General features: G+C 35.3%; 1 protein-coding gene across 1 annotated transcript in view; it reads right to left on the bottom strand.

The window, feature by feature from the left end:
• The window catches only part of plcl1 (phospholipase C like 1), a 100,379-nt gene that overhangs the window by 5,079 nt on the left and 78,092 nt on the right, over positions 1-17,208 (bottom strand). Inside the window, exons 4-6 of the mRNA XM_087268109.1 lie at positions 11,354-11,716; positions 5,432-5,635; positions 2,038-2,113 (exon numbers count right to left, since the gene is read on the bottom strand). Of these exons, the coding sequence (XP_087124235.1) occupies positions 2,038-2,113; positions 5,432-5,635; positions 11,354-11,716 (643 nt within the window). The remainder of the gene's footprint in view (positions 1-2,037; positions 2,114-5,431; positions 5,636-11,353; positions 11,717-17,208) is intronic.

The raw sequence follows: 17,208 nt of genomic DNA, 5'->3' as shown, positions 1-17,208 counted from the left end.
AAACCCAGGTGAGCAAACATGTACATGTTCTACCCCATTAAAGGCTTCTTTCTCATTATGTCGTTAATAACAAAAGATATACTACGTGTTTTTGGCTGTGAGATGTAGTTTGGATGAAGTTGTCAGCGATTCTTCCTATAGTAAAGTCATGCAATGTGAAAGTCCCTGTCGCCGATCCATCTTGCAGTGTAAACAAAGCAGCGACGAAACGCCAGCCCAGATAGTCATGCAGTGTGAAAACATCTGTGACACGACGACTGTGAAAATCATGCAGTCTGAACTCGGCATAAGTGAACATTCTTGTTTATCAGAAAAATAATGCTGAAGTCAGTTATTCTGCTATGAAAACGGTCTGTTACATGCCGGAATGCTGTCTTTGTTTTGGTCATTTAACCCACCCATTGCTAGTTTAGCCAATTATATTTCAGCACCCCGGGTTGCCTTCGTAGCAAACTGCATATTTCATTCATTCATTCATTCATTCATTCATTCATTCAGAAAGGTTCTCAAAGTATGCGCCCGTGACCAAAATGCGACCACCAGTAGCAGACTCCGAAATGAGACGCAGATTTAAAGTTCTACATGAGGTTGTTAATTAGCAAACAATATAAAAATATGCATGTAAGCATTAGGTGAGCAGGTTACATTGTAACCCAGTGTCCTAGCAACAAGTTACGAAACGAGATTTGCAGTAATAAGCAATTGAGCTGTTTGCACCAGACGAAACAAGAAAGAAATTTAAATAAAGCCATTCGGACGTACAGAACGTGCACTTAGGCACGAATTGGTAAGGGTTAAAATTTATTCAATACATATTAAACCTCTTTAACATTGTTAAATGTACATGCTGAATCACTGATACTTGTTGGTTTTGAGTGACAGTTCTAAAGTTCAATTTCAATTTTTCAAGATCTGAGGTGAACTATCTGCTGCTGCTTTCAGTATATTGCAATAAAAGTTATGTAAAATGGCATTCAATCTCACATTATTAGCATTTTACACTGAATAAAGCACATGAGGTGTACCTGAGGTGATCATGTCATCAAGTTTTCTGTTTTTCAGCTGCAAGAAATATAAGCCGTTCCTAATATATCCATCCAAGGTGTTGGTCAGGACAAAAACTCCTTTTAATATGAAGAATACTCCTTCTATCGGGTGCTGTTACTTTTATAGAACTAAATTGTTTTTATATAGTCTTTAGTCTTGATCGTCAGACTCGCACCTGTTGGTCCTCAATCTGGCAACCTGCACTTGTATTTGTTTTGATCCAGGAATGCAATACCTAGTTCAAAATTACATACTGCACCTTTAAATAGTGGCTTATTATTTGCCGATTATTAGGATATTGTTTATTTGTACTCATTCAAAAAAAGAGGTAAAACTGGTACAATTTAAGCAGAACCAAAAGTTCCCTACTGCATCTTTAAGTCAAGAATTTATATTTTAAAGGCTTCATTAATATTTCATGATATTTCAATGATAAATAATTTATTTACATGATACCAGCAGAATGAAGAGAGTCACAAAAAGAAATCAAACATCCCAAGGTTACATTCTTTGAATACTGTGTCGACTAACGAAGTAGCACGGGCAGTACATATTGACATAACCATGCTGTTGTAGTCTGAAATGCTACAAAAACAAATGTGCTTTTGTAAAAAAAAAAAAATTGCTTGTAGCTTGTTACTGGAAAAGCTTCACTATTTTTGAAAGTATCACTGTACCGCAGGACTAGTGGGATAAAAGATGAAGTAATGAATTCCAACTAAACAGTGTTCCTATTTACTAAATCATCAACATTAACACATCATTTTAAAACAACTTTGAAGGTATTTTCAACACCCTTCAGTATGTGTTTGCAATATTCGAGAGTGTTGACAGGACTGTGTGTGTTGGGATAACGCTATACTATTTGAATGTAATTTTGAGAAACCTGTGAACCGTTTATTAAGATTTTCATGCATCTGCAGGGGCATTAACTGTAGCATCATTAGATGGGAAGAAATTCATCCTGCTCTCATCTTCTCCTCCACTTACCTTCTTTTTGCACTTGAGCGATTTTCTCCTGCACTCCATCTGCATTTTCAATCAGCTGTTTGTTAGCGGAGATCATCTGAGGACGCATCAGACAGGAATTGCATTATTAACTGATCAAATATTTAACAATTCTGAATGAAATTGATAGAGTTATTCAGCAAGGATGCATTCAATTGATCAAAAGTGACAGTAATTAATTTTACATTGCTATAGTATAACTATATTTAAAATGAACTAAAATAAAATTAAAAATGCAATGTATATGTGTGTGTGTGTGTGTGTGTATATTCAGATGTATATACCCCTTCAAATGTTTTATTTAAATATTTCCCAAATGATGTTTAACAGAGCAAGGAAATTTTTACAGTATGTCTGATAATATTTTTTCTTCTGGATAAAGTCTTATTTGTTTTATTTCGGCTAGAATAAAAGCCGTTTTTAATTTTTTAAAACTATTTTAGGGACAAAATTATTAGCCCCTTTAAGCTATATTTTTTTCTCGATAATCTACAGAAAAAAACATCGTTATACAATAACTTGCCTAATAACCCTAACCTGCCTAATTAATCGAGTTAAGCTTTATTTTTTTTAAAAGAAACAATTAACCAATAATTAAATTGTCTATGAAGGATTTCTGAATTATTATGTGACGCTGAACTCTCGATCAATAGCTGCTAAAAATAGCAATTTAATACATTAAATAAATAAATTTAAATATAAAAACATTTGTACAGTGTGTACTGAATCATGAATTTACACCATTAAATCAAAATTTTGTTAAGGAGCTGAATAAGTATTTAACATTGACTGAGCATCAGCCTGATCACTCTCTTTGGTCATCTAATCAGAGACTGTTCTGTATCCCTAAGTGGAGGTTGAAATGTAGAGGTGACCATGCATTCGCTGTAGCTAGTCCTAGGTCGTAGTATGCTCTGTATTAGATATATATCATTTCTGTTTTAAAATCTAGGTCTAGGTTTGATTTGGCATTTTATCATTGAAAATTGTCTGCTTTAGATATAATTTTATATTTTTCTTTGATGTGATGTGTACTGTGCAGTACATTGGGTAACCTTTTGTTGGTTGTGTTTAATAGTGCTATATAAATAACACTGACATTGACATGCAAGAAAAATTCCAGACTGCATTTTATTGTATTGTATTGTGTTGTATTGTGATTAAACTTTCAATTTAGCATCACTGAGTTACTATTGTCATTGTTTTATTAATAGATTGACTTGGATTTATTTGTGTCTTTTCTTGTTTTAAGGTAAGTTGAATTTGCTGTGTTCTTTGTCAATTTTAATGTTTACATACTGTAGATTCAAAACCTTTATCAGTATTAGTTATTTAAATTTAGTAAAAGAAAAATAAATACAATTTTGAAATATAAATTTTTGTATTGAGTAACAAAAATTATCTTATTTAATTTTACAATCTTTGTTTTTACCTTATATAATATGCTTAATGTACTATCATTTTACGAAAATAACCATTTATTGATGTTTTAGTGCATATTTTGGATCAAATAATGTATAAACAGCCTTGGTGAGCACACAACCTTAAGTACTTTTAAAAACACATTTTATGATTTACGTTTTAAACATTTTATCATTTATACACTACTATATACTACTTTATATAATACTTTACACATCATTTACACACACACAAACACACACACACACACACACACACAGAATATGGTTAACAGCATGCCAAAGGAATAACGGTCTCGAAAATGTACTCCAACCTATAGATTAATTTATAGCTTTATTCTCTTACTGTGTGCACTCCTGAGACAAAGCTAATTCTCAAACATAAGCTATCTATCTACTTCATCATGAACTGACAAAAACTGATCTTCAAGCAATAAAACTGTCTACTGGGAAGACCTTTGCTGCCCTCTCCCATACTGAAGATATTTATAAAATGTCAGTCAGGACTCCCTGATTCTCCCAATATCAAACACACAGCAGGGGCAGATTTAAGCCACAGGGAAAGACAGAGAATCAGCGAACCTACAAAAGCAGAGGAGGAGGACAGTGACTAAAGCCTCTTGTCTTACTCACTCTGATGTGCCTGTTCACACTCCCACAGAAATGCATGTGGGATGGCTAAAAAGACAAATGCTATTGTAATGGCAGGTAATGCTGAGAAGAGGACAGCTGATTTGATGTTGTAGGATATTATTCATATCGTGGGATCATCTGCTTGCATATACAGAATGCATCATCAATAAGGTGTAAATCAAATACTTGTGATGATTATGATTAACAATTAATGATTTCCCTGATTTAAATATTGCAGCAGATGCTGTAAATGAACTGCAATTAAAGTAAAACAAATTGACATTCTTTTCAAATATCTGATAAATGTGAAATTACACACGTTTTCTTCCTTTAAGAGAAAATTTTAATATTCTGTCATGTGACTGAAAATTATTAATTAAATATATTTACAGCAGTTTTAGGTGAATAGGGATAAAAGCAATTGATAGTCATCATGAAACTTCAACAGTTGATTTTTAACATTAAGAATTACATGTACTTTTCATTTTTTTTTACATTTATAGATTTACATTTTATTTATTTAAATATGCAAATGAGTCATTGTTTATGGAAATGTGCTGTAATTTGCATACATTTCTAGCAAGAAAGGTTAGGCTCAGATTTCGTGTAACATTTTCAGTGCATTTGAGTCAATACAGCATCTCTCCACAATCCAGAAAACACTGAGAATGGCTAGGGAAAAATACATTTTCACATTTTTGTTTGTTGCAAGTTGGGCTGCACGATATTTTCACTTACTGCAATATATATTGCGATATCATTTAAGATCGATTGAGATGATTCTGTAAGTACATTCTGTAATTCTGATTTTAAGAATGTCAAGTAAAGTTAAGCACAACAGATACAAATAAACAATGATTTGTGATTTTCTCGGAAGTCAAGCAGAATTAAGTGTAATGTCTGGTCAATGATAATCCCTGCAATGGGACTACTGCAGACTTGCACATTGCGATATCGATGCTGAAATGATATTGTGCAGCCCTAGTTGCAAGTGCTGCTGAAATAGATTTATGGTTCAAAGAGAAGATAAAACAAATAGTGAAAATTCTAAAAAGAGGAAATATATTTCAAAACTGACAGAAGTATTGTAAGGTGTAAGCATATGGTGTCCCGCCTTTAAAAATGCTAAACACACAAAGCAGTCTCTCCATCTAAAATTTTATAAAGGGTTTTTACTGTATCAGCACATTAGTATTGCCTGAGAAATTTAGCATAAGCATTAAATGGGCCTATTACATGCTACCACCATAACAGCCTGGCAGAAAGACACATGGCAATGATGCATGATATTCAAATAGCCTACTTAAATGTGCGTTTCTTACCGTGTCATAACCATTTAGCAGCTTACGAGTGGCATCGGTCAAGTTGGCCGCAGGTTCCAGGAATGGGTAGCCGTCCTTCAGAGTGAGTGTGGCCCCTGGGGGCCCGTCTGGACTCTGCAATCTTGTGGCCAAGCTCTGGATGCACTGCTTTAGTGTGGCCATTGGGGGGAGCCCACACAGCTCTTTAAAAGCCACTGTAGCGCACTAGGAAGAATCAAAAAACAAGAACACGTTTGATTACCATAAATATTGCAGCTGATGGGAATAATGGAATTTAACATCATTGGAAAAGCCTAAACTAGCATGTTAATAAATACTGAAAAATGCTAAATGTTGAGTTTTTGAATGTTTAATGTTTTAGAAAGAAATGTCTTGTGCTCACCAAGTTTGTGTTTGTTTAATGTTTGTCATTGAATTTCAGTTCTAAATAGCAATATTATTACATTTAAAACAACTTTTAATATTATATAAAATGTAATATATTCCTGTTATTTCAAAGTAAAGTTTTCCGTCATTAAGTAAGTGTTGTAAAATCACCTTGTATTCAGAAATCAACAGTGCTGATTTGCTGCTACACACTCAGAAATAAAGATACACAAGCTGTCACTGGGTGGTACTTTTTCCAAAAGGTAGACTTTTGAGAGTACCTAAAAAATTGTGTAACTTCTGTTACCTTAAAAGTGTTCCGAGGTACAAATATGGAGCTTTTAGGAACCAAAGGTGTGCCTTTTGAAGAGAAACCACCCAATGACAGCATTTGTACCTTTATTTCTGAGAGCGTAAGGAAACATTTGCTATCCTTATCAATGTCTGTGTTAACTCCCTATCCTTAGGATAAAAAAATAAATAAATCTCCAAATGAACATTCTTAGTTTCTACAATAGAAGTCTTGTCACGGCGGCACGGTGGGTAGCACTGTTGCCTCACAGCATGATGGTCGCTGGTTCGAGCCTCGGCTGAGTCAGTTGGCATTTCTTTGTGGAGGTTGCATGTTCTCCTCGTGTTTGCATTGGTTTTCCTCCGGGTGCTCCGGTTTACCCCACAATCCAAAGAAATGCTAAATTGGATTGTATTGGAATAACTAAATTATCTGTTGTGTATGTGTGGGAATGAGTGTGTATGGGAGTTTAAAGAGATGGGTTGCAGCTGAAAAGGCATCGGCTGTGTAAAACATATGCTGGATAAGTTGGAGATTCTTTCCGCTGTGGTGACCCCTGATTAATAAGGAGACTAAGCTAAAAATAAAATGAATGAATGAATGAATGAAATCTTGTCACTTGTTAAATTTAAATGGATAGTTCTTACAAACATGAAAATTCTGTCATCATTTTTTCACCCTCCACGTTCTAAACATATTTATTTCAGAGAAGCAGAAAATATATTATATTTTGAAGAATGTTAAATACTGGTAGCCATCAAGCTAGTATTTTTCTCCTACAAATGTTACATTTTTCAAAATATATTTTGTGTTTATTGGAAAACCAAACATAAATAGAGAGTTGGTACCACATGGGGGTGAGATCACATTGAGTTAACTATAACTTTAACATTATCTTATGTAATAAAAAGTTTTTAATCTAACAGGCCTCAAACAATTGAACAGCAGAATACACCCAACTACTTTTGACATAATTCAATAGAGTAAAGTCACAACAAAATGGTGGCACTTATATTATTTGAAAAAAAAACATATGCAAACTACTCAGACAAGCAAAAAAATTAAGCTTTTCCATCATGCAGGCAGATTTATATGTTTTCTGCATCTCCATGACTGTCATAGGCCTCAGCTTTGAGCCTAATCATTTTTCAGCTTTTTTCTCATACATTTCCCTACATAACAGTGAGGCAGATTGAGAGCCAGTTTCTATTTTCCACCTGACAGAATCACACACCCACCACCGTGATTACCAAAGCCATTTGGAGATGTATGTATGTGCTCAGGGGTCCTATACATATTTATATCTGTGTTTATTTGTATGAGAGGTATGCCTAAAGGATGTGAATAAAGTGGACATTGTTTTTTGTCCTATTAGTTTTTTTAAACAGGCTAATGGAATGGAAATGTAAGCATAACATGCAATGACCACATAACATGTTTGAACACTGAAAAAAATAAATGTCATTACATTAGAAAATATCAAACTAAGAGACAGAAAGAAAAAAAGAAAAATGATCACCTTTTAAAATAAATGATTCACACACAGAAAACAAACCTGTAATGCTTTAAAGGACTACGTCATATTTTTTTAAAAATAGGCTCATTTTACAGCTCCCCTAAACATTTAGACAGTGTTAAACAGTTGAGTTATCATTTTTTAATCCATTCAGCCAATCTGAACAGTTCTGTCTGGTTCTAGAACCAGTTTGACAACTATTGCAGCTGTTGAACAACATAATGTTCTTTTGAGGCTTTTTTAGGCAAGAATGTAGTTGTTTGGATTGCAACTACGCATTTATAAGGACAGCGCCTATTTTAAATATTTAAAGTTTCGGAGATACAGCGTACACCTGACATACTGAGCAGAGCAAGAATGGTTGATGTTTCGCCACAAAATGGCAACAGAGACTGCATAATAAGCCCTTAGAGGAGAAAAACTCAGTTCTTAAAAGCTTAGTGCTGTATTTATAGCATAGTCTGGAAGTGTTTCTTGTAGATTTTGCTTGGCTTTTTTGGGATTAATAACTGTGATATCCCAATTGCAACAGAGAAAAACTGGGAAATGTCTCTAGACTGATGGCATTTCATGCCTTTCAGCCTTATAATCTTAACATGTCAGCAAAATCACCCATTTTATCATCTCTTTAGACATTACACTAGAGAATCATTCAAACACTAGCTCTAAAGTAAAGTTGGTTAATTAGTAAGGGTTTTGGCTGTTCTGATGTCAGCTGCAGATGTGAATGAATAACAGAAGATAGTAGTTCTTCATACAAAAGGATTTTTAGACTGATTTTCTTTTTTTTACGCGATTGTGCTGTCGAACTGTAGCATTGATGCAATGTCACAATGGTAGCAGTGCGATTTGGTTGTATATCGTCACTGGTGGGACACTAAGGCACGCAAGCCTCCCACCAGTGCTGATATACAGCCATATTGCACTCCTACTAGTGTGACACTGCTCATATTTTTTTGAGAATTTTGCTGTTTAAAACTCCTCTGTGTTTAAATGGTGTACTAAGACCAATGGAAAATTATATTACTGTTATGGTCGATATGGCTAGGAGCTTTCATTTTAGTGTAATATTTTAGTACATTTGCTGGCATACCATTTCTCCACCTGGCACAATGATTTACACAGATCCTAACTGCTGGTGCAAGTAGGTCTTGGTGCTGGGGACTATTTTCAGACACTGTATATCAGTTGCACCTGCTGCAGCCACGGTACAAAAGCAAAGTTTCTTGATTACACCAGAATGAGAGTATTGTACCCAAACATATCTACTTCAAAAATAGCATATTTTCATTTTTCATCAGTCTTAGAACACAATGGAACTACAGAAATGTAAGATTTAAATATAGGTAAATTATGGAAACTGTGGTCATTTTAGAGCAAGATGCTAATGGTCTAATCCAATTCAGTGATCTATGCTAACCTTGGCTAAAAGTGCTCTCATCAGAGCTGGAGATTGACTGAATGGATTCAGAAATGTTAAAACTCATTTTAGTTAACACAACAGTTTGACTCTAGGGGTGTTGTAAAATGAGCCTATTTTCAAAAAAGTAAAGTGTTTCTTAAAATCATTAGACATGGGATGATCTCCTGTTTTTGTGTGGTAACAGTTTAATAAATCAGTAAAATCAAGGTGCAAGGGTCTAGTTGCTTTTTTGGCAACAGTGTGATTTTGCTTGTATCTCTGGGATTTTGTGAACAAAGTAACTATGGATGTAGAGAGTAACTCTTCTCCCTCAACACACAACAGACAGTGGTGGCATCTGATCCCAGTTCTGTCACCTGAACCCACTGATACCTTACCCTGCATCCCTCCTCCACTTACTGTCACATAAAATATCAGCAGAGTTTTTTGTTTGTTTGCTTGGTTTTATTTCTAGGGATTGCCTACATTTTAGATCTGTATACAAGGATGCTAGAAATGTGTGACTGAGAATATTTACATGGCTTAGTTAAGCTTAACCCAAGAAGGTATCACATAAACAAAGCATTGCTCCCACAATGGATGGCCATACTCCAGCATGGAGGTGTGGCGGTGTCTGTTTTTACACGTTCAGAAGCCATGCTGGAATTTCATGTCAGCTACATTAGCTTATCATTCAATAAAATGATCAGAAATCTGTCTGTGGCTTTTTATCAAAAGACTGTGATAAGTGTGAGGTCAGAAATCTTTAGGTGAGTAGATTCAAGGTTTGGGATCACTGACTTGTGTACATTTCAGACAGTATTTCAAACAATAATTCTCCTATTTCTAACTACAATATCCGTTTTCAGTATCTGGCATGGTCATGTTATTAGCAAACAAGCCATATTTACTCAAACAGCACCAATTATCTGCACGGCCGACTGAATAGCACTAATAGCACTGAAAAAAGCAACCTAATTGCTTTGCTCACTTTTTCAAAACCAATGTATTATTTAGACAGGTCTAGCTCGTTAACACAGCCATCATTCTGGACAAAGCAGTAGCCCGCTGACCCTAATTTGGCATCATCTGATAATAGCTTTGTGTAATAAATAAATACAAGGGGAAAACACATCAGTAAAAATGTTCACACTGAAGCCCATGATTAGGCAAAAAATAAAACATGTCAAAATTAAAAGTTAATGTAAAATAATATATTTATAAATAAAATAGGATATTAAAATGAATAGAATATTGAAATATAATTATTTGAAATTATATATATATATATATATATATATATATATATATATATATATATATATATATATATATATATATATATATATATATATATATATATATATAAATAGACAAAATTTACTTAGTGACATGTTGTTCCAAACCTATAAAACATTGGCAGTCTTCAAAAATTAAATGGCACATCCATTTTTAATAGAGCAATCCATTGTTGGTCCAGGTAATCATTCTTTAGAATATTTGAAAAGGTTATGAAGGCATTGTTTGAGTATCCATACCAAATGGGCTTTATTTATCTACATACAATTAAAATCAGTATTATTGGCCCTCCTGAATTATTAACTCCCCTGTATATCTTTCCCCCAATTTCTGTTTAACGGAAAAAGATTTTCTTTCTAAACATAAGAGTTTTGATAACTAGGTAAGTTAGGCGCGCAGGCAATTGCCTTTCACACTGACTGCGTCTGCAGTGCACAGCTCATGGGCAGCTGCATGTTCTCCCCGTGGTGGCGTGGGTTTACTCCGGGTGCTCCGGTTTCCCCTACAAGTCCAAAGACATGCGATATAGATGAATTTGGTAAGCTAAATTGTCTGTAGTGTATGAGTGTGGATGAGACTGTATGGGTGTTTCCCAGTGATGGGTTGCAGCTGGAAGGGCAAGCGCTGCGTAAAACATGTGCTAGGTAAGTTGGCGGTTCATTCTGCTGTGGCGACACCTGATTAATAAAGGGACTAAGCCAAAAAGAAAATGAAAGAATGAATGAATGAATGAATGAATGAATGGATTTATTTTATGAAGACTTACTGAATCAAATCTGAACATGGCTCAGTCTTATGGCCCTAAAATGTTCAATGAGCGTTTTCACTTCTTGGTGAACTAACCCTTAAACCAGCTACACTTCCTTGACTCCTTGACCACACAGCATCACATGGAAAAAGCATTCCCACTAATCAGCATAATCCAAACTGAACCTAAATGGAAATTCCTTCTTGTCTAACCTGGTATTTTCAGCAGGGTGCAGCTGGCAATTACTCAAGTCAAATTGCTAGTATTACTGTTGTCTGAACATGCACCACCTTACTTACCATTGCATCCTCCCGCAGGTCTGTAGCCTCTCGCAGAGGCCCACTGGCAGGCCGGAAAGTGTCATCCAGCACTTTGATGCCTGTGTTACGCAGGGTGACATACTCTCGTCCCCGCCGCACACCTCTGCGGACGGACAGACCCCGTCTCTGAGCCTTTCCTCCACCTCTGCGGTTGGTGATGGCGATGTGTATGAACAGGCTGGCATGGGGCAAAGGGTCTCCAGCGAGGCCCAGCAAGGGCACATTTCTGTAACCGGGCTGTAGACACTCAAACGCGATGGTGTACTGGCCAATGAAGTCATCGCCTATATAATCATCATCCAGAACAACGAAACGCAGCAGGGCTAGTTCAGGCATGTTCACCTGGAAGGAGAAAACAGTGAGTGTATTTGTGTGCAACAACTACTACACAAGCAGACATAAAGACAATTAAACTCTAGGGTGTGTAAAAAGACCCTCTGAAATATGAAGCATGCAAACTGTATAACACCACAGAATATGATAGCTAAAACACCATTTGCATGAATCTATTTAAATATGAAAATACTTAGCATGCATGCACACACAACATCACTTGAGCACCTGGTTATGTAGGACAAACTCGCACATAAATTAGCAAGGACGCTATTAAAATCATACATCTTGAGGAGCATTGATATAACCGTGGAACTGTTACAAAATGATAATGTAGCTTAATAGTATTTGAATTTCATTGCTTCTCTTGTGACAGAAAAAATTTTTATATATGTAATTAGGTCATTTGAATATCTCCAACAAAACATAGAGTACAGTCTTTCATTAAGATGTGTGTGTCTAAGCATATTCATGATATGTAGGTGATATTCATGTGTGTATACAGTACAGGGCCAAAAGCATGCACTAACATACACAAGCAAAACAAGTGAGACAAAAAAATAGTTATGTCACTCTGACTATGCATATTCATACTAAACAAATGCAGAGAGAAAATCTGGCAGGAAAACAGACAACAAAGATAAAATGCCTGAGCTGGTAGAAAACACCCACACAGGCGCCTGGACAGAACTCTGAACAACAGAAAATAGTTCACGGCAGGTTTGCAGCATCTCAGAACAACATGTTTGTATACATGGATGCTCCAATTTAATCAAGTCCACAAACTAAAGTTTAGCAAAATATTACCATGATTTCAGACATGTGCCATTGTAAGACTACATGTTGAGACTATGATTTCATGCTAAAACCCAAATAAGTAAATATTATGACATATAAAGATCACTGTACTTTGATTGAGTATCACTCTTTAAAAGATATTAAAGTTACATAAGTGACATAAATATGTTAAAGTGACATTTTTTTTTACCTTTTAACTGTCTCTGTACCCATACACTACCTGACAAAAGTCTTGTCGCCTATCCAAGTTTTACGAACAACCCAGACATGCTCAATAATGTTCATATCTTTTGACTGGGCTGGCCAATCCCGGAGCACCTTGACCTTCTTTGCCTTTGAGAACTTTGATGTGAAGGCTGAAGTTTGCACTCTGCAGATCTCTTGCATGGCCCCATACCGAGTTTAACCCAAAATCATAATTTTTCCTTTACCAAACTTGACTTATTTTTGTGAGAATCTTGGGTCCATGCAGGTTCCAAAAGGTCTTCAGCAGAATTTGTGACGATTGGGATGCAGTTTAACAGATAATTTATCAGAAACTACCTTCTGCCACTTTTCTGAATGATCAACTAAAAGTAAAGTTATTATTTCTTGCTCTTACAACTGGGATCAACAACAAGATTTTTTGTCAGGTAACCTACATTATGCAGTATTTTTTTTTTAGATATGTAAACCTGAACTTATCTTGATAAAATCTGTATAAGCATATATCATACATCATGTTGAACCTAACAAATGGGGTGACAGTTAAAGGGATTGTTCACCCAAAAATTTAAATTCTTTCATCATTTACTCATCCTCCACTTGTTCCGAACCTGTTTGAGTTTCTTTCTTCTGTTGAACACAAAAGAAGATATTTTGAAGAATGTTGGAAAGCAGCAGCCATTGACTTCTATAGCATTTATGCTCCTACTATGGAAATCAATGGCTGCAGATCTCTAACATTCTTCAGAAAAACTTCTTTTGGGTTCAACAATTTACTTCAGTATGAGTTAATGGTAAGAATTCTTTTGGGTGAACTTTACCTTTAAGGGGTTAAGTTACAGGATACGAAATAAATGTTTAAAAAGCAATGAAATGCAGTGCATCATACACCATTCAACCTACTGGCATGATGTACAGCGATAATGCCATTTCATTCAGTTTTATTTTTTAAACATTAAGTAATTTATTACTCTACAACAGGCCTCCGTGTTTATATCCAAACTGCAAACTTGTATCCCCTTATTTCACTAATAACTGTATGATACTACTGAATGTGGGTGAAAAGACCTATTCATGATAAACCTACTGTATACATGACATCTGTGCTCACTGTAAGATTGAAATGTTTTGCTCTTATTGTACTTTCATAACAGATGTAGAAAAATTGTCATCATTTCTGAACAACATCAAGAACAATTTTAAAATACTGTAACTATAATACTTTAACAACTTTAATATAATTATATAAAGGAAACTGCAGCTGTTCGATTGTTAATATCATCACAAAATGCTTTATTTTTTTACCATCTATAATCTTCCACAGCTGACTATAAGTGTGCTTTCACATCTGTGGTTCAGTTCATTTGGTCCAGACCGAGGGCAATACATGATACATTGTAGCTTTTTGGCTCCTTTTCACAGCACACTGATTGCTTTGGTCTGAACCAGCTGAAAAGAATCAAAATGCAGTCTTGTGACAAAATCCACATCACTCATTGGCCAGATGTTATTTAACGTTTTTCCTAAACTGCTTTTTGATTGGTCAGAATTAACGTGCGGGAAAATGCCAATGGAACACCTGCGACTGGAACAACTGCACTGGCTGATTGTATCCTTGGTCATAGTATACTATATAGTTTGTATACAACACTTTAGACAAACTATACATTTTCGAGAATGAAGCGCGGCTGGGGCTGAAAAACAATGGTTTAATGCATTGCAAATAGCGAAGGCGTATCGCAAGTCACTTCAGGAGGTGTGAATTAATTTAGCTTAAATGCGACATGGTCATGTTCCAGAAATATTACCACTGATCCATCAGGTAATGTTTTTCCCTCTCTCTCTCTCTCTCTGTTTAAAATTGTTGGTAAAGCGCTGTCAACAAATATTTTTCCTGCAAACCCCATAAGATGGGACACCACATCGGACTACGACAGCTGGATTAGTCCAAAAAGGCGCAGTACTTTTTGCGGTTGGGTCTGTTCTACAGTAGTTTAGATCATGTTCTCACCACAAACAAACCACTCCAGGGTTCGATTGAAAGAGTACCGAGACCACCTCTTCAAGGAGGTCTCAGTACGCTTTTTTAAACTGCTTTTGGTGCACACTCTACATTCACACCTTCCCAAATGAACCGCACCAAGAAGGAAAACGACCTCTAGTGCGATTTAACCGAACTGAATAATGAAGGTATGAAAACACCATATAGGACAATAAAACATGTCAAGACTTTCTGTAAAGCTGCTTTAAAATGATGCATATTGTGAAACTATATTAACAAATACTTTGACATTACTAGACATTAAAACTGTTATCATTAGGATCACAGAGCTGATTTGTAAATTTAGTAGAGAGGACACAGGAAGAGATTCTATCAAATCCCACAAAGGGAAGCACACCTTCTCCAGTGTGTGTGTGCATGTGCGTGTGTGTGTTAGTGGGACTTTGATAGGTGTATCCCCCTTCCATGACATATAATTGTATGACGTCCTCAAGCTCCAAGCAACAAGAGACAAACAAATGCAAACAACAAGAGGCACAATCCCCCAGGACAGAATAAGTGTGTGCGTGAGAGATATATTTGTGATTTCACTGGATCCTTCTCAAAACCTCCTCTTCAAATAACCATATGGCACAGTCTTTGGTTCAAATCACAATAGCAGGGATTTAAATTTATAAGCGCTAAGGGCAAGTCTCACCCACAGGTTTTCATCACAGTCTGCTTACAGTACATAATTTCAGTCATGTAGAAATTTATCCAGAGAGCACATATGTACTGAAGATGGAGGTATGGTATCTGGAGATTCATGCTGGATTCATTTTTTTTTTTTTTTATGTCAGTTTTTTTATATTCACATTGCAAAAATAGTAAAGGTTGTTATTTGTATTGAAATAAAATGCACCTTGTTATGCCAAGCACTACAATAAACACCAGTATTCTTTATTAATCATTTAATTATTTATTAGTATTGCTTTAAATATATAAAAAATATATATTAAAGTTTGCTGTTTGTATAGAAATAAAGTAACTGCATGTTATTATGCCAAGTGCTAAAATAAACACCAGTATATATTTATTGTTATTTTCTATCATCATCATCATCATCATCGTCATTAGTTTTGTTATTATTATTGTTATTTCTTCAATTTGTAGTATAAAAGTATATTGTATCATCAACAGCAGCTGTGCAGAGCATTAAACAAGTCTGAACATGTCAAACACAAACATAAAAGCAGGTAATTAATTTCCCCATGTAAGTCTCTATTTTTCTATTAAAAATGCATTAAAATAATGATAATAATAATGTATAATGTATATACATATATCTATGTATAAAGGACTTTACATTTTTTAAGACATCTTCAAATTAAAACATCCAATATCATCTTGATTCAACATGAAAGGCAATATTCATGGGGCTTTGTTGGTCCTCTATACAAGTTTGTCCTTGAAAACGCTTATTTTGTCTGTAATCAGCATCAGCATGATTATATTTAATACCTCCTTACAATATAAACTTACTAGTTTTGTTGTTGTGTGTGCAAAGCTTCAACAATGCTTTTAATCTGACCAAAAAGAGACACCAGGCAGACAGAAGCACAGAACTGATATGGTGAAACTTATTGTAAAAAAAACATCTGCATACTATCACCATTAGACCAATGAAAAAATTAAAATAATGTGTTTATTGAGTGTTTAAAAAATGAAAATTGTTTTAAAATAAACTATTCTAGACAAAATCTCTGCTTTTGAGACCATTTCCAGCAGTCTAGATTCACATCGCACTGAATTCCACAGGTAAACAAACCCTCACCTGCACTGAGAAACTACGGCGTCTTGTAATTAAAATGGTCTAAATTTGGCATGCAAGTGTAATTAGACCCTGCTAAAAGGAAAGGTCACATTATAGAAAAAGAATTATGCTGGAAGAAACTGCCACCTATTTATACAGCAGCATAATGAGCCATCTAGACCGTAGGTTTGAACCGCAATCCAGGGCAAGTACATTAGTGTTAGCAGGCCATTAAGTTTTGATGGAGATCTTCCCTAATTACAGATCCTGGAAGGGTTGTGTTAAGTTGCACATACTTGCATCATACTTGAGTTGTAGCGTGAGTACACAACTGCATCCATTAACCTCATTCTAGATGTGGATCACAGGTCAATACTCTATACATTCATTTAAGCGAATACTTTCTGTTATAGTTGCCAGCTCAGCCTAGCACAGAAATGTAGCTAGGAAATGCAGGCAAGCATGGTTACCTGTGATGCTAAAGGTTTTCTTGCTGCATTCTGTCAAGATATATTTTTATGTCTTGAGTACATCTTGATGAAATCTGAATGCCATTATTTTTGGCTTCTTCCATTTGAATCAGCACTAAGAGCAGAACAGCCATTTTGCTGTGGCCTGAAATCTGTTTATGTTAACTGTCAAGTCAAGTCTCTCGGAGGCATATTCCCCAAACAGCAGTAAAAAATAATTTACACTAATTAGGAA

This window comes from Danio rerio, chromosome 9 (assembly GCF_052040795.2).
Source record: "Danio rerio strain M-AB ecotype USA chromosome 9, GRCz13ab, whole genome shotgun sequence".
NCBI classification, from domain to species: domain Eukaryota; kingdom Metazoa; phylum Chordata; class Actinopteri; order Cypriniformes; family Danionidae; genus Danio; species Danio rerio.
This window is presented reverse-complemented; position numbering and strand designations above follow the sequence as displayed.